This window comes from Solanum pennellii, chromosome 5, assembly GCF_001406875.1.
Source record: "Solanum pennellii chromosome 5, SPENNV200".
In the NCBI taxonomy this organism is placed as follows: Eukaryota; Viridiplantae; Streptophyta; class Magnoliopsida; order Solanales; family Solanaceae; genus Solanum; species Solanum pennellii.
In genome coordinates, this window is record NC_028641.1 from 9,557,633 (window position 1) to 9,581,395 (window position 23,763).

Consider the following 23,763-nt stretch of genomic DNA (forward strand, 5'->3'; position numbering starts at 1 on the left):
TGTGCAAACGTCTTTTTATTTGACGTAGTTTGACTCGACACATTTTATTTGACGTAGTTTGATTCGACACAAAATGTTATGATGATATTTGTGTGGCCATACACAGCTCTCTTCAATTAAGGAAATATTAAAAGAATAAAATTAAAATGTCATTCTTCTTCTAATTACAAGTATGTAATAAAAATATATAATGTCAAATAAAGTGGAATGGAGGGAGTAATGTCGAAATGTGTTTTGGTTGGTGATTTGTTGTTTTTTAACTATTAAAAGGTATTTGTCATGTGAGTCTATAGACCATACCTTTCATTTATCTTTTAGTTTATTCTATCGATTTAGTATTCATATATGATATTTCTTATGCTTAAACGTGTATATTGTAAAAGTTTATGTAGTTGTGATACCAAATCTCGAATGATATTTTAGTTTTTTTCGCATTTAATACTTTTGAAAGAATTATGACAAGAAGTTTTGGAATACATCGTTTGTCGCTTGTCTTTTTATTTTTATTAATTTTATTAAATTGGTTAAAGTATTAATTTAACTTATCTATCGATTTAGAACATAAGTCTCATTACAACTTTAACTTTGGATTGTGACAACTTCTAATTTCCTTTTTTTCCCCTTCATTTTCTAGCTTTCTCAAAATAATGATCTAGGAAAAGATTGATAAGAGGAAAAACCATGTTGATCGCAAGTGTGTGGTTGTGAATAAATAATTATAAAATTTTCTAATACCTATAATCAAAGATAGTCTTATATTATATGTCTAAAATTATTATACTTTATATCTCAACCTAATCAATTTAAAAACTATTATAGAGATGGTATTTATTAATATTCGATTTTAAAAACTATTATAGAGATGGTATTTGTCAATTACTTTAGTCAAAGTTAGCTAGTGCAGATGCGGACTGTTTTACTCTCTCTTGGAATCCACACCCCTCCTTACCGTCTGACAGTTTCCAATGTTTCCTCAACGTTACAAAATATACTCATCTATAATTGAATTTTAATTTTTTTTATTATATCATTCTTTAAGTTAGTTTTTTAAAAAAATTAGAAGAATCTTTAAGTGATAACTCATAAATTATGAGTTTTAAATGTCACATTACATACATACTTTTTTCTCACCCAATCCATATCGGTGTCAGTCCAAGAATTAAAAAAAAGGACTTCACAATTCTTAATTAATATAAAGAATTGTAACTCATTATTGAAGAATTATCTTTAAAATTTATGTAATATTATTTCAAATTTTAGGTAACTGATGGATGACAGAGTCAAATTTGTTAGTCACAAACTCACAATTGGGTGAACGAATTGTCCATTTTGGTATATGTTAATTTGAAAGTAAATGATCCCTATCATTCGAACAACTTTCTTATGTCAAAACTATTCTTTTTTTGTTGTTCGCCTCTCACTCAAGAGCTTCCACCTTTTTTATCTCTTAATAACTCTCAGTCGAAAGTGAGGAACATTACAAGATTATATTGTTAGGTGAAAATGGTCAATGTTGAAGAATTATTGATGCATTTCTTTGATCAATTGAAGGTTGCTAGTCATCCACTTTGTCTAGGAATGACACATTACTAGTTATCTGTTAGACCCCTAAACTACTTGATCTAACTACGTGCAGACATGTCAAGGACTTGGACATTGGTCTTGACATGAATGAGAGCAAAACAGTGCAACACAGGTTCAAGGTGCTTGAGTGTTGGCAAGGCAGCTTGAACATGCAAGGTTTACGTGCGGGCTAGAGTCATTGGCAAGGCAGCGTGTTGGCTTGACAAGGCAAAGCTGTGAAGACTTGACGATGGCAAGAACAAAGGCAGTTCACGTGAATTGCTGAAATAAAACTAAGTGTTGGAGGACAGCTAAAATATTCTAAGTGTTGAAAGCTGGCTGAAATATTCTAAGTGTTGGTATGTAGCCTGAAAATATTCCAAGTGTTAGAATATTAGTATTTCGTGTGGATAAGGATGTAATTTGAATTAGATTCTATCTGTTAGAAATATAGCTGTTGGAAACTTAGTTTGAATCCTGTGATGACAAGTGTCGGACATGTATCATTCGTAACTGCCGCATGTAACTGCCATGTGAAGAAATTTTATTAAGGGTGGAAATTTCGTCTAAGGCTGGGAGAGTGTGTTTTCTGGCCTTAGACAAATTCGTGAAGCCTTCCCTTTGTATTAATTATCAGATTAATAAAGGTTGGGACGAGTTCTTGTAAATTCTGTTTGTTGCTTAAGTATTTCTATACTTAGTCAAATTTGTGGGTGTAAGATAGGCTGAGTGTTGCAGGCGTTTGCAAGACTGCCTAGGGTGGTGTTCGGTAAAAATAAATCGACCCTCTTTCAATTGGTATCAGAGCACGGTTGAATGATGGTGAAAAACACAGAACTGTGGGAACTGGCACGAAAAATTGAAGCATTCGTTGGGTTTATAGATGATACTTTGGGAGACTCTTTTTTTGTGGATTTGTTGACACAAGTCATTGATTTGAGACTTAACACTGAGAAAGTTCACGGGGAGATTGGTGTATATCGACAGAATGTTGACAAACACATCACTGAAATCTTGAATTTTCGTACCACAACTACACAACAACTTGAGGGGCTGCAGAAGGAAAATGAAAACCTTCGGGCATAGATCGTTGTATTGTGTCGGGCTGTGGCTACGTTGAGTTCAAATCGTGTTGAATCATCTAAGGTTAAAATTCCAGAACCTAAAGCCTTTAGTGGCGCAAGAAGTGCTAAAGAACTGGAAAACTTCATTTGGGACATGGAACAGTATTTTACTGCTGCAAGGGTGCCTGACGCTGACAAGTTAAACATTACCACAATGTACTTGACGGGTGATGCTAAACTTTGGTGGAGAACTCGAAATGCAGATGATGTAAGTGCTGGTCGTCCTAGAATTGATACGTGGGATAAGTTAATAAAAGAAATGTGTGATCAATTTCTTCCTAGCAACGCCTCTTGGCTTGCAAGGGATAAGTTGAAAAGGCTAAGGCAGACGGGTTCGGTGAGGGAATACATTAAAGAATTCACCTCTGTGATGTTAGACATTCAAAACATGTATGATGAGGATAAATTACACAACTTCATTTCGGGTATGCAAGGCTGGGCTCAAAACGAACTTCGGAGGCAGAATGTTAAAGATTTGCCTAGCGCAATTGCCGCTAAAGATTCGTTGGTTGATTTCCGGACAACTCGTCCTTTGACGGATGTTTCCTCTACTTCAAAAACTAAGAAAAAGAACGATAAGAAAGGGGAATGGAAAAAGGATAATCGTAAGGACTGTACAAATGACAAAGGAAAGGCGCAAATGAAGGATGGAAAAGACAAACCAAAGAACAAAGATGGTAATTCTAAGGGCTGTTGGACTTGTGGCGGTCCTCATTTGGCCAAGTCTTGTCCGAACCGGGAAAAAGTAAATGCTTTGCTTGCTGGAAATATGAATCAAAGGGGCTGCAATGGCAAACCCATTGGGATTGTCCTTCAACCATATTACGGGAATTAATAATGTTGGAGAAACGTCTAGTACTTCGAATCCACATGCTTCCCTAATTCATATAAAAATGACAGTGAAAGAACAACGTGTGATGGAAATGGTTGATACAGGAGACACTCATACGTTTGTAGATGTGAAAATTGCTACAAAATTGGGGCTGAAGTTGTCTAAAAGCCATTCCTACGTTAAAACAGTCAATGCTAAGGCACAAGTCATTGTGGGTATGGCTTATGGTGTGTCTATGTCGACTGAAAATTGGGTGGGAAAACATATTTTGATGGTGATGCCGCTCGGTGAATTTGAGATCATACTTGCGATTGATTTTCTAAGAAAATTCCAGTTTGTTCCATTTCCTCACTTAGATGGAGTGATGGTCATGAATGGAATCAATGCTGGACTTCTTAAAGAAGTTCATCCATTTGGGAACATTAATAAAGTTGCAAAGAAGAAAGACAAGGGAATGTTCTTGTCTGCTATGTCAATCGACAAAGGGCTGAAGAAGGGTGATGACACTATACTTGCTGCCTTGGTTGAAGTTAAACCTGATGTTAAGATGGAAGTGCCTGATTGTGTTGCTGAATTGCTTAAACAGTATGTTGATGTTATGCCGCCTGAATTACCAAAGAATTTACCACCAAGGAGGGATATCGATCATAAAATTGAGTTGCTGTCTGGTACGGTTGCTCCTGCACAGGCTCCTTATCGTATGGCTCCTAAGGAATTGGCTGAATTGCGCAAACAATTGAACGAGTTGTTGGATGCTGGATTGATTCAGCCATCTAAGGCTCCATATGGTGCCCCTGTTTTATTTCAAAAGAAACAGGATGGGACGATGCGAATGTGTGTAGACTACAGGGCACTGAACAAGGCAACTGTAAAGAACAAGTATCCGGTTCCATTGGTGCAGGATTTGATGGACAGGTTGAGTAAGGCATGCTGGTTCACAAAACTTGATCTTAGGGCAGACTATTGGCAGGTTAGGATAGCAGAAGGTGATGAACCAAAAACAACATGTGTAACTAGATATGGTTCATATGAATTCCTTGTAATGCCATTTGGGCTGACTAATGCTCCGGCAACATTTTGCAACTTAATGAATAATGTACTGTTTTACTATCTTGATGACTTTGTTGTTGTTTATCTAGATGATATTGTCATTTATAGTTGAACATTGGAGGAACATGTTAATCACTTAAGTTTGGTTCTGTCTCAGTTGAGAAAATACACATTTTATGTTAAGATGGAAAAGTGTGAGTTTGCTCAACAGGAGATAAAATTTTTGGGGCATCTTGTTAGTAAAAACCAAGTTCGAATGGATCCTAAGGAAGTGCAAGCCATTGTTGATTGGCAGGCACCTCGTCATGTGAAGGATTTGAGGTCGTTTCTTGGCTTGGCTAACTGTTACAGAAAATTCATTGTTGGTTACTCAAAAAGGGCAGCGGCTTTGACAGACTTGTTGAAGAAAGATACAAAGTGGGTTTGGTCTGAACGATGTGATGAAGCATTTCAGAATTTGAACAAAATGCTATTGCATCTGAATCAATACTTAAATTACCTGATTTTGAGTTACCATTTGAAGTGCAAACTGATGCGTCAGACAAAGCAATTGGTGGCGTATTAGTGCAGGAAGGTCATCATGTGGCCTTTGAAAGTAGGAAATTCAATGATGCTGAACAGAGATACTCAACACATGAAAAAGAGATGGTTGCAGTGGTACACTGTCTGCAAGTTTGGAGAGTTTATCTCCTAGGTACTCGATTTGTAGTAAGAACTGATAATGTAGCAAATACATTTTTCAAGACACAGAAAAAGTTGAGTCCTAAACAAGCACGGTGGCAAGAATTCCTGACAGAATATGATTTCGTGTGGGAAGATAAACCAGGAAAACACAACCAGGTTGCTGATGCGCTGAGTAGAAAAGAAGTATTTGTTGCAGTATATTCAATTTCAAAACTCGAAACTGATTTGTATGATAGAATCAGGTTGTGTGCTGCAAATGATTCATTGTACGATAAATGGACGGGTCAAGTGCAAGATGGCACAATGAGACGGTATTGGATCGAGGACGATCTGCTCTATTTTAAAGGGGAGAATCGTTGTACCAAATCAGGGTGGACTGCGCAAAGACTTAATGAAAGAGGCGCATGATTCTGCTTGGGCTGGACATCCGGGTGTTGAAAGGATGTTAGCCTTACTGTCTCGTATTTATTTTTGGCCAAAGATGGAAGACGATATAGAGGCATACGTCAAAACTTGTCATGTTTGTCAAGTTGACAAGACTGAACGTAAAAAGAAAGCAGGTTTGTTGCAACCTTTGCCTGTTCCTGAAAGGCCGTGGCTATTAGTAAGCATGGATTTCATTTCTGGATTCCCTAAGGTTGACGGCAAAGCTTCTATCATGGTGGTAGTTGACAGGTTTTCAAAATATTCTGTTTTTGTTGCTGCACCTGAACTATGTTCATCTGAAATTACCGCTGATTTGTTCTACAAATATGTGGTTAAGTATTTTGGTGTTCCGGCTGACATCGTGAGTGATAGAGATACAAGGTTCACTAATAGATTTTGGACAGCTTTGTTCAATATGATGGGAACTGAGTTAAAATTTTCTACTGCGAATCATCCACAAACAGATGGACAGGCGGAAAGAATTAATCATTTGTTGGAAGAATACTTGAGGCACTATGTGACAGCAAGTCAACGGAATTGGGTGACATTGTTAGACACTGCGCAGTTCTGCTATAATCTGTACAAGTCGTCAGCAACAGAAATGAGCCCTATTGAAATCGTTTTAGGCAAACAGCCTATGACGCCACTAGATGTTGTCAAATCTAAAAATCAGGGAAAGTGTCCAGCAGCATACAGGGTTTCAAGGGACAGACTTGAAATGTTATCTGAGGCACAGGATAGATTGCGCAAGGCTCAACGGCGCATGAAGAAGTATGCTGATCAACATCGTTGCTCAGTTGAGTTCAATGTGGGTGACAAAGTGTTACTGAAACTTACTCCACAAATCTGGAAACAGATTGTAAGTAAGAATAGACATCGGGGTTTGATTCCTAAGTATGATGGTCCATTCGAAGTGGTGAAACAAGTGGGCGAAGTTGCTTATAGATTAAAGTTGCCAGAAAGGTTGAAAATTCATCCCACTTTCCATGTGAGTTTCTTGAAACCTTACTTTGCAGATGCAGATGATCCGGACAGAAACAGGTCAAAGAGGGCTCCTCCATCAGTACCTACACAGTATGATGCTGAAATTGAGAAGATCCTTGATCACCGGGTTTTGGGCACAAGTAAGAAGAATACTAAGACAAAATTCTTGGTTCACTGGAAAGGCAAGAGTGCAGCTGATGCAGTTTGGGAGAAGGCGAAAGACTTATGGCAGTTTGATGCTCAAATCAAGGACTATCTTAAAACAGTCTCGATGAGGACATCGAGTTCAAGTGGTGCGGGTGGACTGTTAGACCCGTAAACTACTTGATCTAACTACGTGCAGACATGTCAAGGACTTGGGCATTGGTCTTGACATGAATGGGGGCAAAACAGTGCAACACAAGTTCAAGGTGCTTGGGTGTTGGCAAGGCAGCTTGAACATGCAAGGCTTACGTGCAGGCTAGAGTCATTGGCAAGGCAGCATGTTGGCTTGACAAGGCAAAGCTGTGAAGACTTGATGATGGCAAGAACAAAGGCAGTTCACATGAATTGCTGAAATAAAACTAAGTGACAAGGCAAAGCTGTGAAGACTTGACGATGGCAAGAACAAAGGCAGTTCACATGAATTGTTGAAATAAAACTAAGTGTTGGAGGACAGCTAAAATATTCTAAGTGTTGGAAGCTGGCTGAAATATTCTAAGTGTTGGTATGTAGCCTGAAAATATTCTAAGTGTTAGAATATTAGTATTTCGTGTGGATAAGGATGTAATTTGAATTAGATTCTATCTGTTAGAAATATAGCTGTTGGAAACTTAGTTTGAATCCTGTGATGACAAGTGTCGGACATGTATCATTCGTAACTGCCGCATGTAACTGCCATGTGAAGAAATTTTATTAAGGGTGGAAATTTCGTCTAAGGCTGGGAGAGTGTGTTTTCTGGCCTTAGACAAATTCGTGAAGCCTTCCCTTTGTATTAATTATCAGATTAATAAAGGTTGAAACGAGTTCTTGTAAATTCTATTTGTTGTTTAAGTATTTCTATACTTAGTCAAATTTGTGAGTGTAAGATAGGCTGAGTGTTGCAGGCGTTTGCAAGACTGCCTAGGGTGGTGTTCGGTAAAAATAAATCGGCCCTCTTTCATTATCTATAGCAGCAACATTACTAGCTAGTAAATTAAATTGAAATATTTCCAGAAGTCATGAACCCTATGATTGGTCATATAACTGAAATTAGTCAACAGATTTGAACTTACCTGGTTATGTTTAGAGTAAACTTAATAGTTTAAAATCATAATTATCATTAATTCTATATTAATAGTTCCATAAAATTATCAAATCATAGTTATATTTTGAGTGGTATGAAATCAAAGTATAACTATATTTGATAATTTTTTAAAACTATCTCTATAAAGGGTAATTAGAGAGCTGAAGTTATCATTTATCAGTCATGTAAACAAATGAAATTCTATTTGCACGCCAGCTCGAAACAAACAGATATATATATTCTGAACAATGAATGGGCATTATGTTCACATCCTATTTAGAAGAGAATATAAATTAATGACTGAGTGCATCATCTCCCTTGCCAGGAACATTGCAGTGACCAAGCACACACAATGGGTACCATAAAAAGAAATTACTTCTGGTAGTTAAAGAGTAGCCCATTCAAAGCAAACACCTTCAATGCAAAAGAGTTCGAAATTCATCAACCACGACGTGGGCAAACATTAGCAAAATGACCTGGATCACCGCAGATGAAACATCTGCCAGTTATTGGTTCACCTGTTGCTGACACAAATGACACGTTACTGGAATGCGCACCACTCTGGCCACAGCCACGACCACGACCACGGCCACCTCTTCCGCTGCTAGTGGATGCAGAAGTATTTGCACGCTCTGCTCTTCCTCCACTGAGATTATCTTCCCATCTGTGGTACAGATAAAAAAGGTGTATCAACTAAACAAACTACTTTAACGTAATCAAGAACTGAGTAATACAGAGGTCTGAGCAATTATAACGAAGTTCAAATGTCAGCAATACAATTTTTTCGTCCTCCTGAATAGCAACTACCTCTAATTCATAAAAGAGTTTCTAGCAGTATGATGATGTGGTTTCTATTTGCAAATGAGTGTAGCTATTAAAGTGAGATAGACTGACATTATTTTACAGATTGTCGAACAGAACATGATATTGTCAACTATGACATGTCTGAGGCAGCTATTGGTGAAGAACTATAATTAGTTCTGAGCATTTACAGGGTTGCATCATGATAGATCAAGGATCATACTATAATGAAGAATTGGAGAGAAGATGTACAAAAAGATAGAGATATTTATATATAGTAAGTTTGCAGGTGGAAACCATGTATAAAGATAAAGACTCGTGTTAAAATTTAGTTTTCCCTACACGAAAAAGTTGCACTCCGATGATTGACATGAAAAGAACTTTCTTCCCCTGTTGTTGGCAGTATTGGCAGTGCGCAAAATGCAAGGCGCTCCACACGAATTACAAGGGATTGAAGATTCTCCTGCATTGTCAGAAGGGATCAGCCATAATGTTATTGAAGGATCGTAACATTCAACATAAGGTGGTGCATGTAATGCACATGGCTTTCTCAAGAGAATACACCACTGAATGTGCGCCTGTTCTGCTTAATACCAAGGCGTCAACAATTTCATTTTAATTAACAACAGAGAGGAACAGATACTATATCACATCACAGACCAATATTTTTCACATTGTGAGTTCTACTTTCACTGTATCACTTCATGTATTCTTTAGTTGCTTCAACAATGTTCTAATTGATAGGGTGAGAAGTGGAAAGGCTAGAGAGTAAATGTAACTGGAGAACAACCTTATGTTGGTAAGGGATATAAACAGCTAAATAACCCAAATTGCATAGATATCTCAATTCTCATACTCAAAGACCAATTTGGTGGCCAAAGGCCAAAGTGAGAACTTTTGCTTCATTCCAAAATTCAACTACGGCTACAGGAGGGTGGGAAAATTGCAGGAGGTGTTGATCATTGTACACAAGATATACAGATAAGGTAACAGAAGAGCACCAAACCATTGTCAACTTCCTGAGCCCGAGCAGTGCGACCACGAGAAGCCTGTGAAGGACAATCATTCGACAAATGCCCTGTTTGCCTGCAGTATGCACAAGAAATTTGTGCTCTGGAATTGTCTCTTTGTGCACTGCTGGATGCTGTAGGGTTCCCACGTCCTCTGCCTGGCAAAAGAACCCCAGCTACAGTCAGTCCTAAGGAGACAAGTATATCACTTAGGAAATTAAGTTCCTACAGCAACAAACAGATCATGATATACATACAAAAGTCTCAGATTGTTTGATTATTATGCAGTCATCAGTCTTTCCTAACTAAATTGTTCAATTGAAAAAAATAGATTACTCAAAAACGCGTTGGTTGAAAGTTTTAGTAGGTTAGCTGGTGCCTGGTGGCAGCCAAAATAGTGTACAAAGTTTCTAAATGAAAGTCAGATGATTAATGTTGACAAGGAGACTGCTTTGGTAGTTAGCTTGAACGAGTTTTTGGACAAGTTGCAGTTCCAATATTTCTCTCTTTATTCTTACTTTTGTGAAAAACGAAGAACACGATTATACTTTCTTGTTGTTACTTATCCCGACTATGGGGTTTCTAGTTTTACTTCTTGAAAGTATAGTAATTCGGAAGTCATGTAAAGAAGCCTTCTTAAGTAATTCTCTTGTGTCTTCTTCATTCCCTTAGCGATCAAGTGTCAAAAAAGTTTACTTGAGCTTGCAAGATCGTAAAAGATTCGTGAGCTAGTTGTCAAGTGCAGCACGGTGTGCTTAGTAGAAGTCTAAGGCTGTGACACGATGGTGTTTAAATAGTCAAAAGAAGTCAACTTGAAGTGGACAAGGATTGGAAGTCATCATTAATGTAATGTTTATACTCCCTCTATCCTAATTTATGTAATAATCTTTTCCTTTTTATTCAATTGCAAAAAATATGATATCTATCTATATTTAGTAGCAATTTAACTTTAAGCTTCCAGTTTTCCCTTAATGAGGTGACTAATAACGAGTTAACGACATAATTTAATGGCTAGTTTTAAATGGCATGTTTCAAAAGTCTTTCATTTATTTTGAACTCCATGCCTAGTCAAATACTTTTACATACATTTGGACGGAGTGAGTATTAAAAAATATTGCATACTGCTTTATTTGTGTGAGTTTGTATCCTATGTTAGTGCTGAATTAGTTTCCATTCAATCTAATGTGTCCCACATACAACAATGTTTTACTTCAATACATTCTCATTCCTCGGCACAATTGTGAGATTAACCACATTACACTCAACAAAGATTTCGAAGAAGCTTGGAGAGGTTATTATTTTATGATCTAAACCTCTCACTTCCACTATGGGAATCTGGTGATAAAGCAAAGATACTCGTACAAAAACCATGGGATCTTCAATCTTGCAGATATCAAAGTGTTAAGAAATAAGGGATAGAGAGTTTCTCTGGAATAAAATCCTCCCAGAGGTTTGACACCAAGTTGACATGAAGTCAAAGGTATTGTTCGTGACTAATGGGATTCTAAGATTCATTACTACACCAAGGAGCATAATTTGATGTTTTTGGGATGAAAGATATGCCTCTAACCCATTAAACTTCTTATATGTCTGCATCTGGAGATGGCATTACTGCAGGTAAAAGAATGACCACCTTTTTTATATTCATAATTTGTTCTCAAAAAGCTTGGTTAGAATAGGAATAGAAATAGGATTGTACAGTCTCCTACATGGAAAAGAATTATAATGTACAAATAGGGCTTCGTGTCAGTGTAACAATGTCCTCAACACAAGTCAATAATACTTTTCTCCTTTATTTCTCACATGGTATCAGAGCAATCACAGCAAGACTCATCACAGTTTTCATTTCCAATGTAGGATCCCCATGTTAAATTGCCCATGCACCACATGTCCAGCACTGGGCGTGAGGCTTAGTTTGAAGAGTCCCACGTTAGCCCTTTGAGGGAGAGGTGGTCTCTTCAATACGCATTGGGCAATCCTCACATCTTAAGCTAGTTTTTTTGGAGTTGAGTTAGGTCCAAGGTCCATAAGGACGACTGGTTGGTACATTATCTCGCGATTAGTAGACCTGACATTTATCAATTTATGGATCCTCCGTGGGACTCAGCTATCCACATTCTTGAGAAGTTTTCACGAATCAGGCCATGAGCAAGTTGTTGGATATAGGGGTGTGCATCAGTCGGTTCGGTTCAGTTTTATGTATTATCGATTTTTGGATTTTTAAATATGCTAACCCAGTAACAAACCGATAAGATATTATTAATCGATTTTCGATTCATCGATTTTTTATCATTATCGGTTCGATTTTTGGTTTACCCAATAAGAAAATGTCCGTAAAATATTATATGTCTTCTCACTTCTCTAAATGCTTTGATATAGTGAAACAAAAATGATAATGAGAATCGCATCAATAAGAGAAAATATAGTACGAAAGCTATAATTACATGTTATCACCAAAACATAGTATGAAATTTTTTATGTTAATCAAATTACGGACCTACAATTACAAACTAAAACTAAAATAAACTAGTCCAACAAGACTAAAACGAAAACTAATATCTAATCGCTACAATTATGAACCCCTTACTTTAATCTTTAGGTTTTGAGTAAATAGTAAAAACTAATAAAGTGGTCTAGTGTGAGTTGGTAGAGTACTAATAATTTGATATAGTTATAGTGTCTAATTATATATTAAATTATTAATATTTAATAATTAGGAAGGATAAAATAATAAATTATAACCGTCTTATTGGCTTATCGGTTTACCCAATAGCCCAATAATAAAAACCGATACCGAACCAAAACCCAATAATTTTTTTTATAAACCCAATAACACTTTTTTCGGGTCGATTTATCGATCGGTTCGGTTTTTGCACATCCCTAGTTGGATATTGAAATGTTGATTAGGTAGGATCACCTTCTGATAAACGTTCTACATTTAGATATTGTGTTTTGATAGGTCATTTTATGTCTAAAAAGTAAAAACAAAATGTGGTTGTTCGATCTAGTGCAGAAGCATAATATAGAATAGTGATGGTAACCACTTGTGAGCAAGTTTGGATCAAACAATTGCTCAAAGATTTAAAAATTAGAGAAATCAATCATATGGAACTTGTATGCGATAATCAAGTGGTCCTTCATATTGTATCAAATTATGTTTTCACGAGAGGACTAACATATTGAAATTGAACGTCACTTGGTGAGAGAAAAGATATTCTTAGGGGTTATTGTTACAAATTGGTAAAATCAAGTGATCAACTTGTAAATATTTTCACCACGTCCCTCATGAGTCCTCGTATTAGTTACATTTGTAACAAGGTCGGTACATATAGCTTATATGCACCAACTTAAGGAAGAGTTAGAACATGAATAGGATTGTATATAGTCTTTACATGGATAAAGATTATTATGTAGTGTCTAGTGCCGACAAAATGAACCCATATTTTGGTAACTTGTCAAATCCGCTCATATTTTAATGGGTTGGGTGAGTGATATTTTATATGGGTAAAAATTAAACTGTGTAAACTATGGGTATAATATGGATTAGTCATATGGGTTAAACTTTCAATTTTTATTCACTCAAAATTCATGATATAACTAAAAATATTGCAACTTCTCTTGCGTTTTATACCTTCTATAAAACTAATTATTCTTCCATGTAACTGAAAAGGTGAAGTATTTTTTAAATGTACATTTCTTTGTTATTATAATTATATTTTCTTTATTTATTTAATTTATAGTATAAAATAAGCAAATTATGTATTATTATTGACATAGTGCATTAAACATGTTTTAATCCTAAGATGCATATATTCATTTACTTGGAAATTAAAAATATTTTCCCCTTGTTATTACATAAATTTTATTTTATATTGAAACATTAAAGGATTTCTATTTTTGACTTCTATGATACGATAAAACTATATAAAGTATTTTCAACATTTTTTATCTAAATAAGTCTAAAATATTTTCTCTATGTTGAATTCTTAAGTAAAATACAATGTACTCGTGAAAATATAGGTAAATATGGGTAAACTTGTATTTTACCCAACCCATTTGTTATCCAATCCATTTTAGGGCAACTTTCATATATAGCAAATAAAAAATTCATAATTGTATGCTATAGCAAAGTTTGCATAATTGCACTCCATAGCAAACATAGAAACTATATAATTCGCTTTATATATACAGTTGAAGCAAATTGTATAAACGATGTGTATAAAACAAGAAAGGAAAAGACACTTGGGCAGAGAACTGTATAAAAACGAAGTGTATAAAACGAATTATATTATTATAAGTGTAGTACGATTATATACAATTTGAATTGTATAAAATGAGAAAGAGAGAAAGACAAAAGAAATTTGACAAGGAATATACAATTGAATCGAATTGTATAAAACGAGAAAGAGAGAAATTAGATACAATTTGAAAATTGTATAAAACGAGAAAGAGAGAAAGGCAAAAGAAACTGGGCATGGGAGTATTTTTATTGTATAATTACAAATTTATAGGACGAAAATATATGTACTTGCATGTGTATATACAATTTTCTCACGCTTTATACAAACAGAAGCAAAATATATGTATTTTGCTTCTGTTTGTATAAGTGAGAAAGGCGAGGGTGGCGAGCGAGATTTGGGAGAGTGGCAAGTGAGATCTGGAAGAGGGAAACAAAAATATATGTATTTATACAATTTTCTCTGCTTTATACAATTAGAAACAATTTTTATACACTTGTGTTTGTATAAAAAGTGAGGAAGCGAGGGAGATATTGGAGGAGAGTGGCGAGCGAGATATTTGGGAGAGAGGCGCCTGACAATTTTTTGCAAACGTTTGCTATGGAGCACAATTAAATCAAACCCTAGCTACTCCATTTATTTTAGGTTATTCGTTTGCTATTATATACAATTTTCCCTCCATTTTCCCCATATCAAATGGGGTGGGGGGGGGGTTGAATTATTACCCATTTAATGTCGACCTATTTTCAACCCGTCCAAATTTGACCCAGCCCACCCATTTGACACCACTAGTCAGTGTTATAAACAGAGCAAGGCGAGGCGCAACCAGTATTATTAAAAACGAAAAGGGCAAAAACGCTCTAAGGTCCGTAGGGCTTTGAGTGCAAAGCGCAAATAAAGTGTGAGCTTTAATGAAAAAAGGCGCAAAGGGAGAAAAAATAAAATGTGTATGTTTAGTCCAAGACTAATAATTATAAACTTGAATTACAACTATCTGACCAAAAAAATTGAAAAAAATTTATGATAAAGTGAAATATCAATTGTTTAGTGTCAGTTCTTCATAAGAGGCTCATTTACCAAAAAAAATTTGTTGGAGAACTATAATTACAACACTGAAGCGCATATAAAGCGAGGCGAAGCGCTCAACACGTTTTGAGCCTCGCTTTAGGGCTTAAGCGCGCCTTTGCGCTTTCTTCCCTGAAGCGAGGCAGCATTCAAAAAGCGATTGCTTCTACATTTGAATCGAGAAGCGCAAGAAAAGAGAAGGCGACACTCTTAATTAGAAAAAGCACTAATTAGGTTTTCTTTAAGAATTTGTAAGTTTTTTTTTATAAAAAAAAATTGAAATCTCCTTTCACGACTTCACAATACCTCCTTTCGTGACTGCGAGGCTACGACTGCTCCGCGAGTTTTTTTTCTATATTTTTATTGTTGCGACTGTTGTAAGTTCTATTTTCTCGTCTTTTCTTCTTCTTTTCTTCTCTGCGGGGTTGTGACTACTCTGCTACTGCTGTTTTTTAATTATGTTTTTGCTTTATATTTTATGACTTATGAGGATTATTTACTATCTATTTACTTTTAATCTAAAAATATATTACATCTATTCAGTTATTTGATATTTTTTTATTTTTATACTAAATATTGTTTTACTTTTAAAAAGTGTGCGCTTCTATGAAGCGAGCCCTGTCACTTTTTCCGCTTCTCGCTTCCAAAACACTGCCACTAGTAGTGTCTATAAATAGGGCCCAGTGCAATACATTGTGTAACACCTCAAATTCAAAAAAATAGAAAAAATGCAACTTTCCAGGACCTTGTGCCAGAACCACAGAAGCCATGGACGGTCTGTAGGTGGGGTCGTCATTTTGGGGTCCATGATTTAGGAATCTCTGATCCCACCCACAACCTACCAGTTGGGTCTGTAGTTTAGTAGTTGTTTAGAGGAAAATGACTTTTGGGTCAACTTCAAACAGTCATATCTTTTAGCACAAAATGAATGAGGCGGCCCATGACTTATCAAATTAAAGATAGTCGAATCCTCTTTCCAAAGCCACCAAGTTTGCTAAAATCCAAGATCGGAGTAAAACGTTATGCTTGTCTTAGTGAAGCCATGTCGGGCTGGCCACGAACCACGACCCAGTCAACGGGCCGTGGTTTTAACTACGGTCTGTCAATGGCCTTATGGATGGCCTTTGTCGGCTTTTAAGTCAGGGTCGTTTTGGTCTTTTCCTATATGCTTTGGGCACTTAAACTACGTCGTTTGATGCCTAGACTATGTCATTTTACTCTGTATCAACCTAATAATCTAGTCAGAACCTACCCAGAACCCTTATTTTACTAAAATCATCAAAGTTAGAACGAAAAGAAGAGAAAGAGGTGCCAATTGAATCTGAGAACAAGCAAATGTGTTCTTCAAAGTTCAACCCTAAAATCTAAAGAAGTTCTCCATAAATTGTCACTGAATATGTAGGATTTCACTAGTGGGTTCCTTTCATCCACTATGTTCCTAGAATTTAGTCAGTTCCTTGATTCCACATAACTTGTTTAAACCTAAGGTTTGTACAATCTTGGAGGAATTATGGTGATTTCAGATGTTATAGTATTCATAGTCTAAATAACATGTTTCTTGGAAACTTTGTTTAATTCCTTGTATCAAAGTCAGAACCTTAGTTTGTGTAAATTCTCTTAGTTCATAAATTATACTTGCTAGGTCAGTTAAACAGAAATTCATGCTCCAGATTTCGAATGTCACATTCTCAGTATATAAGTTGCATTCTCAATTATCATGTCACCATTTTGCACTATTAAGTATTTAGTGCATTTTAGCTTCATATGTATTCAATTAAGAGTAGACTTAGCACCGAGTTGGACTCGGGTTCAGCGTACCCTCATAGTCCAGACTAGTACCCGCGTAAGATTATAAGTCCTCTATTTTGGACATCGGTATTTGTGATCACACCACAAGCAAGCCTTTATACCCCTGAAAAGGCATATTGAGTCCTCTCGATGGGGCGTATATATCGGACTCCATGTTTAGCTCACATGATTTATGTCGGTTAACAGTAGATACCCACAATCAGATTCTTAGTGCATTGACCAAGTTTTCAACATTTATGTCAATATATAGTTCAGCATGTTATCTTCATAATTAGTTCTTAGTCATTGCATTTATCTTAGCTTTTCAGTTATGTTTCAGTATTTATATTCTTGCTCAGATTATGTCATTGCTCAATTATGCTTTGTTCGGCTCATATATATTTGTTCAGCTTAGTATATCTATATCCTGCATGATCAGTACATTTTCAAGTACTGGCGCATACTCTGCACTACCTGCTTTCATGATGTGGGTTCAGGCACTCAACATCCAGATCACGCTTAGATCGATTCTTGATTCGACTCCATCAGCTTCAGTGGTGAGTCCTTATACTTCCTGGACAATAGACATGCTTTCCATTTCATTCTCAGTTTTCAATTTTGTTAAGAGTTAGTTGGGGCAATTAGAGGCTTTCCAAACATATCAGTAGATTCATATTGAGTTGTTAAGTGGTCCTTTCAGTCACTACTAAACTCATGTTATGTTTATTATGATTATTCAGACTAGTTGGACTTGTTCCTCTTCAGATATTTATTGATTTAGTTCTGCTTAGTTGGACTTGTTCCTCTTCAGATATTTATTGATTTAGTTCCGCTTGGTGTTCTCCATCCATTCTTTGTCAGGTCATCGGATATCTTTAGTTGCTTGATTAAATTCACATTATTACTAGTCAAACGTTGCTTTAAAAAGTCCTTACCTACTTCAAAAAAAAACTTACTTGAATATATACCACTGAAATATTGCTCTCCTGTGATATCCTCGCATCGCGAGGGACGTTTTGCAGACAATAAGTCAAGTACCAATCCCTCCCAAGCGCAAGCTCTATCGCTACCTGGGTAGGCCAAGCTTGCTCATGCAGCAAGCAAGGCCTCGAGTGACAAAGGCAAGAGAGCAAATAACGTGCCACCGCGAGGAGTTCTGGGTGAGCCAACCTCTTCTCCTAATGGCCTCACGTGAGAAGAGAACCACTGTCAATTGAAAGGAGTCCCTAGACTTGGCATATAGTTTTGTGATCATGGGCACTATATTTAGTGTTTTGCAGATGATGATTAGGTTGGATCAAGAATTGACAAAAGATCTATTTAGGTTGTTGGATCCCTATTGGTGGGAACCTGTTGCCATTAAGGAGCAAGAAGCAAATTATTTTATCTCGATCCAGTGCAGAATCTGTTCAGGTTTATGGTTCAGTTCACATGTGAAATACTGTGGGTACATCACCTTTTAATTGAAGCCTGTGTCACCAACAAAACTTTGTATGATAATCAAGTTGTTCTACACATTACCTCAAATCCAGTGTACCACGAAAGAATTAAAAATATTGAGGTTGATTATCACCTTATTTGTGAAAAGATTCAAGAGAGTGTGATCTCCACTAGCTATGTAAAGTCAGGAGAGCAATTGGATGATATATTCACAAAAGTCTACATGGAAACTGGACAGAATATCCTTCTAACAAGCTGGCATGATTAAAGTTTATGCTCCATCTTGATGGGAGAGTATTACAGAATCATTATAGGTGTACATTACCTTGTGTTTATTGAGGTTTACAGCATTTATTACCTTGTATATGATAGTATAGTTGAAGTGTAGGGATTTCCAGATCTAGTTACCATATTCACTACATTGTACATAAAGCATAGTTTACTTTGAGCGACACTACAAGAAATTCATCCAATATTTTGTTCAGTAACACAAGCTTAATACTTATTATTAATTTGACAGTAACTGTAGGCATCTAACTTTTAGAGCATTTGGGTTTGCCTTCATTTTGTTTATGGTCTTTCTCTAAGACACAATAGTGAGTTTGGATTTGGTCCACAGAGAACTGATTAAGGGTTTTTTACATCAATTACTTTGGGTTTATTTTTTGAAAAAAAAATATATCACTAGACCACTAAAATATTGTTTTTTTTTGAGTTTACGTAAGGGTGAAATTTAATTGTACTTATACCGACCAGACGACATAGACAGCTACTAATCGTATTTCAAAATAGAACATTTATCGATTTAAAGGGAAACAATCAATCTAGATAATAATAATTCACTTGGGCAATAATGCAAATTGGATTTCAGCTTTTGCAGAGTGTTCCATTTCCACAAAAAAAATCCACAATACAAGTGTCCTCCTCCTTCCAAGAAAACGGAGTTCACTTTTCCATTTTGTCTTCCAACTATTTTTTGGAAGATATAGAAAACAAACCATTGTTTTGTGGAACTTAAATACTGCCTCAAAAAGAAAAGCAAACTGTCGAGGTTGGACATGAAACTACATTAAAGCAAAGAAGCACTACATGGGTGTTCCTTACCTGAAGTGTTGGAACTATTGCGAGAACCAGTTCCGCAAATTTCTACAAGCTGCCTAAGAATATCATCACAGCCACCAATGCAACCTAACAAGATATATAAATCATTCACGGTTATATGACTACATTATCTACAGGCAACAATAAATTGTGTTGATGCACTTACATAAATTAAGCAACTAGTATGGCAATATTATTTTAAAGACATTGTATTACTTCTATGCTAAAAGACAATTTCTTGCAGCATGTGGCAATTTACTCTTCTGTCAAAGTCTTCTCTCCTATTTTTAGTTTACCCTCCCTTTGTACCATTGAAAAGAAAACACAATCTTATATCGTAGCAATTAGCACCGAGAAATATTTCCAGTTTGATTGTTGAAATTAACAATGTCCAACTCAGTTGTGCTGTCCGCAATGACACCACAGTAGTATCTTCAGCTTTGTGTAGCTCTTGGAAAGTTCAACACAAAAAGTTCATTTTGGTAATGCCTCCACATCTACCTTGCTGTCACTACCCAATCTGAAGTCCCGCCAACCTTCAACACCCACCAAACTGTAAAGTATTAAACTTGGCGAAGATTTGATCAACTTCAACAGTTTACCACAAATGTTGCACACAGAAAAGAAAAGGTGGATTGCAACTTGCGAATAATTATTTTTCGTGAATTTGAATTCCATTTGTACATATCTTGGAGCATATTCATCATTCAGACTTCACCATTAGTATTTGAGAGTTCTTAAAATATATGTTCAACATAAAGAAAAGATTAGTTTTATTAAATAATTGGAAATGGAGTCAGAAGATAAAACATCAAAGACAAAATGTTAAGAAAGGGAACCACCACACATTGTACTTCTTTATACATATTTGTTGAAGGAGATTTATTTTTTTTTTATGACAAGGGAAACCCGCAGTCGCAACCCTTTGAGGGCGCACAGGGTTAAACCACCGCTCCTATGCAATAGCTCCCAAACCACATAGGAGCGGTAACCGGCACTAGGCAAGCCTGGTGCGACGAGCTCAACCCAGAAGGCAAACCCCTTGCTTTCGCTGGCAAGGGGTTTCGAACTTGAGACCTCCAACATGGAAGTCCTTTAACAATTTAATGTTCCACTGGGAAATAAAAAGGGATAGGGTTTCTCAGTAAGACTTAAACTATATCACAAAACAGTCCTATTCTCCAGCATACCTAAATGTTGAACACTGTAATCTGGCGGTATTTCCTGTTGTCGAAATTTAAACTGAATCTTGAAAACAGGTCCTGAAAGTCATATTCAGAAATCAGGAAACCAAATATGGAAAAAGATATATTGGATAAGGATACCCAATCCAGTACGAGAGAAGAAGAACTCCGAGAAGTAACCTGGACTGCAGGTAATGCATGTATTCTCGGTAACAGAAGCTTCTGAGACAGATCCAGGTAGCCAGACAACATTTCTGCACTGTATGAATCAATCAAATCATATCAAAATATAATAAGATCACCAGATAATCTTAACATATTATGTGTCTATGAATCTTGACATTTAAAATGGTAAATGTTGGGAATATTGTAATGACACTGTATCAAGTGGGGACTGTTAGAAGTAATTAGATTGATTCTTTCCTGATATTAGGTAGCTAAAAAGTTAACACTTGCACAATTAGTATTTAAACCAAGGTGATTGAGGGAATAATCAACTTCAATTTGCTCCTCCTTGTTCTATCATTTCACATGGAATCAGAGCGCTTGTGCTAAACTACTTGTTGTGCAATCACTAGCAACATCAAGAGAAAAAAGACCACTACTGCACAATTTTCAATGATCGCAAAGGCTGTCCGGATAATTGTCTTTTAGAAATTGGTGTTGCGCAAAAACCAATGTCACCAATAGAAGACCAAAATCCAGCTAAAAATACGTCTAACGTGCCTCCATGCACCACAAGATCTCCAGTCTCTGGCAGTGCGCCAGTTCACACCTCGAGTACGATTTCCTTCCACCTTCCAGCGAGATTCTTCTTCTGTGAAGATTGCCTTTTTATCCCGACTCTATCCGTCCAATTTCCTGTCAGCGTCTGTCACCGAAACCCTTTGTCAAAAACTCAGTCACTATTCAGTGAAGTTTCGGGACTTCCAGCCAGTCCTAGCCAATTTTCTGATATTGTTGGGCAAATTGGTAATTGTATCATCATTGATCTAAAGCTATTTTGTCAAATAGTTCATATTTTGTGTTGAAACTTTTTTGGTTCATCAGAATGTCAGTCAGATTTATATTTTTGGTTCTATAAACATGGAATCCAGCAAATAATCACCATAGAACCCTTGATAGATTGTGAAACTCATCTATCTTGATCTTCATATGTTCAATTATGGTGCAAAAGACAACGCGTTCAAGATCACTAGATTAAACAAGCCATAAATATTATTATTTTTTTAGAATGATAAACAAGCCATAAATATTGATGAGAAAGCTTAGGAAGAATAGGAAAAAGGTTGATGCCCAATTGTGTAACTGTTAGTTTTGGCCCGCGTGGGCTGTTATTTGATTTAGTAAATAATTTCTAAACTCTTAATTTTATAATTAGGGAGTTATTTTATAAAACCTACCAGTACCCACTGTGAAAAAATAAACAGAAGTATTATTGAAATAGTGTATTCTACATTATCACAATAAACCATATTTATAGACACCACATTATAATCCTATTCCAAGTAGGACAATATATACAATTCTATCCATACTAACACCCACTTTGACGGATAGTGGGAATTAACCACTTGGTCCCTCTCTCCATATTAAAAGAGAATAATGTATTCCATCTACAGTATTCTGAAAGAACAGGAAGGAAAAGAGAGAGAAACTGGTTTTCTCAAGAAGACAAAATCAAGTGCTTCTGCTCAATTTAAGTCGAGATTCAACAATAAGTTATGGCTGATCGGGGTATGTAGTCTTGACTAAATTACTAATGTTGTAGGTGTGCGCGAAAATTATTAAATTCAAACGAATATGAATAATTGGTAGGATTTCATGATAGAGTGTTTATGAACCACAGTCTAAAATCCTTACAGTAACCTCTTATGAAAGTCGATTGATACAAAATTGATGCACTGTTATCCATTCCAAACTTGCTTTTAAGTTTGGAAAAACGCTCGTCATTTATACACAAATGACATATTTCAACTAAATAATGTGATTTCTCAGTTAACTAACTTTACAAAGCAAGATTTGGATATGTAAATGCCTAAACAGTATACAAGTACAGTCTTAGTTTAGTTAACAGTTTCAAAAAAAAAGTATAGTCTTAGTTTCAGATTAGTGTCTATACATATCTACGTATCTTGGATAAGTTCCGGAAGTATTTCTAGTTATTAAAGATAGAAAAAAGGAAATCGATGTTCCTTGCCTGATCTGTGACGGTACCGCATGTCGCCGATGTCACCTTTTTGAAACTCAACTGTACTTTTTCATACCCTCTTCTTCTGAACACCTAGAAGTTTCTGAAGAATTACCAATTCATCTCCTACAGCTCCACCAGTCTTAACTTATCACAGACATTCATACTCCTCAATTGGTCCAGACAACTCATGCTCGACACCAGATCTTTTGCGAGTTGCAGACATGTCTCCCTCACAGGCTCCTCTATTGCTACTCAATTTATTCGTAGTCCTAATTATACCTATTTGACTTATCATCGCTTGTTACTATCTTACTATGCCTATGTGGCATCACTTCCATCTATTTTTATTCCTAAGACTATAAATGAAGCTCTGTCTCATCCAGACAGAAGACAAGTATGATTGATGAGATGGTTATTTTACACTCTAGTGGTAGTACTTGGGAGCTTGTTTCTTTGCCACCTAGAAAATCATCAGTCAATATTCGGTATGCATACACGATGGCAGATTGATCTGACTAAAGGCATGTTTGGTTGTCAAGGGTTATAAGCAACTCTCTAGACTTGACTATGGTGAATCACTTACCCCCCAAAGCAAAGATTGCTTCAGTCACGGTTTCCTATCTATGGTTGTTGCTCACAATTGAACTCTTTATCAATTGAGCAGCAAAAATATTTTCTAAATGGTGTGGTGATCTGAGGATGAAGCATATGTGATGGAGCAATCTTATTGGGGGGGATGCTGGTCTCTATATTGTTTCAAATAGTTTTCAAGTGAAATTCAACACAATTATTCAAGAGTTAGGAATGACTCGTGGTGGGGCTAGTCATGTTATATTTTATCGACAAACTGCTGCAAATCTATGCATTTATTTGGATGTATATATTGATGATATAGCTATCTTAGGCAATGATCAGGATGATATAACTAAATTACAACACTTCCAAACTAAGGATCTAGGCTGATTGAAGTCGCTCAGTCCAAATAAGAAATTTTCATCTCACTACATAAGTATGC

General features: G+C 36.1%; 1 protein-coding gene across 3 annotated transcripts in view; it reads right to left on the bottom strand.

Annotated features, from left to right (window-relative positions):
- Positions 1-8,113: 8,113 nt before the first annotated feature.
- The window catches only part of LOC107018792 (DNA topoisomerase 3-alpha), a 48,129-nt gene continuing 32,479 nt past the window's right edge, over positions 8,114-23,763 (bottom strand). For 2 of the 3 annotated variants that reach the window (XM_027916935.1, XM_015219369.2), the window contains 6 exons: positions 20,735-20,813; positions 20,561-20,632; positions 19,374-19,457; positions 9,735-9,896; positions 9,071-9,191; positions 8,114-8,591 (listed from right to left, as the gene is read on the bottom strand). In XM_027916935.1, the coding sequence (XP_027772736.1) occupies positions 8,369-8,591; positions 9,071-9,191; positions 9,735-9,896; positions 19,374-19,457; positions 20,561-20,632; positions 20,735-20,813 (741 nt within the window). In that variant the 3' untranslated portion in view covers positions 8,114-8,368. Of the gene's footprint in view, positions 8,592-9,070; positions 9,192-9,734; positions 9,897-19,373; positions 19,458-19,520; positions 19,907-20,560; positions 20,633-20,734; positions 20,814-23,763 lie in introns of those variants that run through there. The other variant, XM_027916936.1, reaches the window with a different exon arrangement.